This window comes from Pygoscelis adeliae, unplaced genomic scaffold, assembly GCF_000699105.1.
Source record: "Pygoscelis adeliae isolate BGI_AS28 unplaced genomic scaffold, ASM69910v1 Scaffold403, whole genome shotgun sequence".
Classification (NCBI taxonomy): Eukaryota; Metazoa; Chordata; class Aves; order Sphenisciformes; family Spheniscidae; genus Pygoscelis; species Pygoscelis adeliae.
Window position 1 is genome coordinate 32,366 of NW_008824466.1, and position 2,648 is coordinate 35,013.

The 2,648-nt window shown below is 65.9% G+C and overlaps 1 protein-coding gene across 1 annotated transcript in view; it reads left to right on the plus strand.

Annotated features, from left to right (window-relative positions):
• The window catches only part of CCDC157 (coiled-coil domain containing 157), a 5,791-nt gene extending 4,068 nt beyond the window's left edge, over positions 1-1,723 (plus strand). The window contains exons 5-8 of the mRNA XM_009321073.1: positions 5-70; positions 659-827; positions 1,320-1,449; positions 1,603-1,723. Coding sequence (XP_009319348.1) covers positions 5-70; positions 659-827; positions 1,320-1,449; positions 1,603-1,723 — 486 coding nt within the window. The remainder of the gene's footprint in view (positions 1-4; positions 71-658; positions 828-1,319; positions 1,450-1,602) is intronic.
• The last annotated feature ends 925 nt before the right edge of the window (positions 1,724-2,648 follow it).

Here is a 2,648-nt window from a genome sequence, read left to right on the forward strand (position 1 = left end):
CAAGGCCGGGCTGGCGGGGCAGCGGGAGGAGAGCCGGGAGCGGAGCGGGCAACAGCTACAGGCGCAGCAGGTCAGGGCTGGCAGCCACCATGCATCGGGGGGCTGCCAGGAGCGGGGCTCCCAGGAGCGGGGCTCCCTGGGGAGCAGCTGATGTGGGACACAGCTGTGCCACGGGGGTGTCAGGAGCCACCCGCTGTCCCGTCTCCTGCCCGTAGCCAAAATTTTCCCAGGAGGGGGACTCTGGGACTTGGTGTGACATTGTCACGTGGCCATCTCCTCCCAGGACCCCCTGGGGAAGACCCCTCTCCTGCCCGGACGAGTCTCTGCTGCTTTGCCCCGCGGCCAAGGCAGGGGGGAGCAGCAGGAAGCAGCAACATGGGCTTCTCCCGTGTCTCCCAACGTTCCTGTTCCTGGACGCGCACCGTATTGTGCGTGTCCAGGAACATCCTTGGTGCTGTTGCTTCCAACTCACACAGGGACCTTACACCCGAGACCCTGCAATTCGTCACACTGCTGTGGGACATCCTTATCACTTAAGGGAAGGGCGGGAGCTTTCCTTGGGGATCCGAGTACTCCCGTGGGAATCCCCAGACTGTACCATCCCGAGGTTTGGGAGAGCGCTCTGCAAACCTCAACACCTCTCTGCTGTGCCACGCAGGAGCTGCTGGACACGCTGCGGCAGGAGAAGCTGAGCCTGGAGCAGTCTGTCTCGGCACTGCAGGCGAATGTCTCCAAGCTGGAGGAGCAGGCGCGGGAGCTGAAGGAGCGGGAGAGGCTCCTGGTGTTCTTCCCCGAGCTCCACGTCCCCACTGAGATGCAGTTTGAGAGTAAGGGAGAGGGCAGCGGGCAGCAGCACCTGCTTTTGCCGCAGGGGGCTTGTGCCTTTGGGGTCTCCTAGAGCGCGCAGGGGATCCTGCCGGCCCCGGACGCGCCAGCGTTATTTGCACAACACAGTTTGTCCCACTAACAGCCAGGAAGGGCTCAGTCCATGGGCTGTGCTAAGCCGCTACCATCTTTCCACACCTCCCTGCCTGGGTGCTGTTCGTCCCCCTTCCAGGCCAGGAAGTAAAGCAGGGCCAGGGCAGGGGCAGAGCTTTTGTCTGCCCTCGCGGCTTCAGCTGGCAGAGTTTTGGGTCCCAGCTGCCACCTCCCAGGCTGTGCTGGTGCTCCCTGGTTGGGGCAGTTGGGGCAGGCTCCTTTCCAGGGGGCAGACACCCTGCTTGGGAGGGAGGAGGGCCGCTGCCAACACCTCCGAGCAGGCAGGCGGCAGCGGGCTGAGCTCTGGCTCCTGCCGCGAGGACGCCGTATTTTGTTTGCAGGCAGCGGGAGCTTGACCGAGGACATGGAGAAGCAGCTGCAGGCCAACAGCATCCGGATCAGCGTGCTGGAGCAGGAGAACGCGCGGCTCAGGTCTGCGCTAGCCAAAGTGAAAGCGGCTGCTGAGCAGGGGTGAGGCTGCACCCAAGCCAGGGCGAGCTGGGTGCCGCCGGGGAGAGGGGTGCACGTGCCAGCGGGGTGCTGCGTACCCCAAGACCACCCCATGGCCCCTGGCACTGTCCCACATCCTCCGTGGACTGGTTCCCTGGTTGCGTACCCTTGCAGAAGAGGCTCCAGGGAGCAAAAGGCTGTGGGGCTCCTCGCACAACACCCCCTGTGGCTGGGCAGCTGCTTCCCCAGCCTGCACGGGGCCGTGCTGGACAAAGCTGCTTCCAGAAGGGCATGAAGCTGGGCGGGGGCTGTGATCCTTCACAGGATCAGGTCCCAGGGCCTGATCCTGCCTTCAGGAGCCCATCTTGGCCTCAAGGCAGCTGAACTGGGTGCTCCTACCTGATGCTTTCCGAGCCAGAGCGGCCAAGCTGATGCTGGGGCACTGCAGCATGCTCGCAGCTGCCGGTGGCCAGACCCAGACCCGCTCCGGCACGTCCCCTGTGCCGGGCTGCAGCCAGGGGCAGCACGCCAGGGTCACTCGCTCCCTGGGAGCGAATGGCATGGGCAGGGCAGCGCTGGGGCTTGTGCTAACCCTTTGTCAGCCGCTGCTGGCGCAAGCCTTTCCTGCCCGGTGTGGGCGGCACGCAGCCGCAGCCCCAGCCGGGGACGGGGGCTGCTGCGACGCCCTTCCCCGGTGTCAGTCGCTGCGGCTCAGCCCTGTTAGGTTTAGACCAGCTCCGTGGTTTTGGGGTGTGCCCACCCCAGGAGGGCCAGGGCCCGGCCTCCTGTGTCACGAGGAGGTCAGTCTGGTTTAACTGGTGTTGGCAGGGAAAGCTGCTTGGCCGAGGGGCCCCGGGCCGGTTCCCAGCTCCTTTACATCGGCCCCGCCACGGCCGTTGTACCACCGTGCCACTGTCACCAGCTCAGCGGTGACGGCCGCCCAGGGCAGAGGCCGAAGGGTGTGACTGGAGCTGAGCGTAGGGGGAAGTCTCACCCCCTCTTCTGTTCCCCAGCTCGTCCCGCAGACCCAGCTGTGGTCTCAGCTCAGCAGCCAGCGCGGTGAGGAGGCTGACGGGCAGCACGCAGGGTGAGTAGGAACCCAGAGGAAGGGGCTGGGGAGCTTCCCTCTTCTTCCTCCCCTCTAACCGCTCCCACCACCCGCAGGCGGCCGAGCAGCCGAGGCAGCAGGGCAAGCACCGGGACGCACGGGGTGCCAGGCC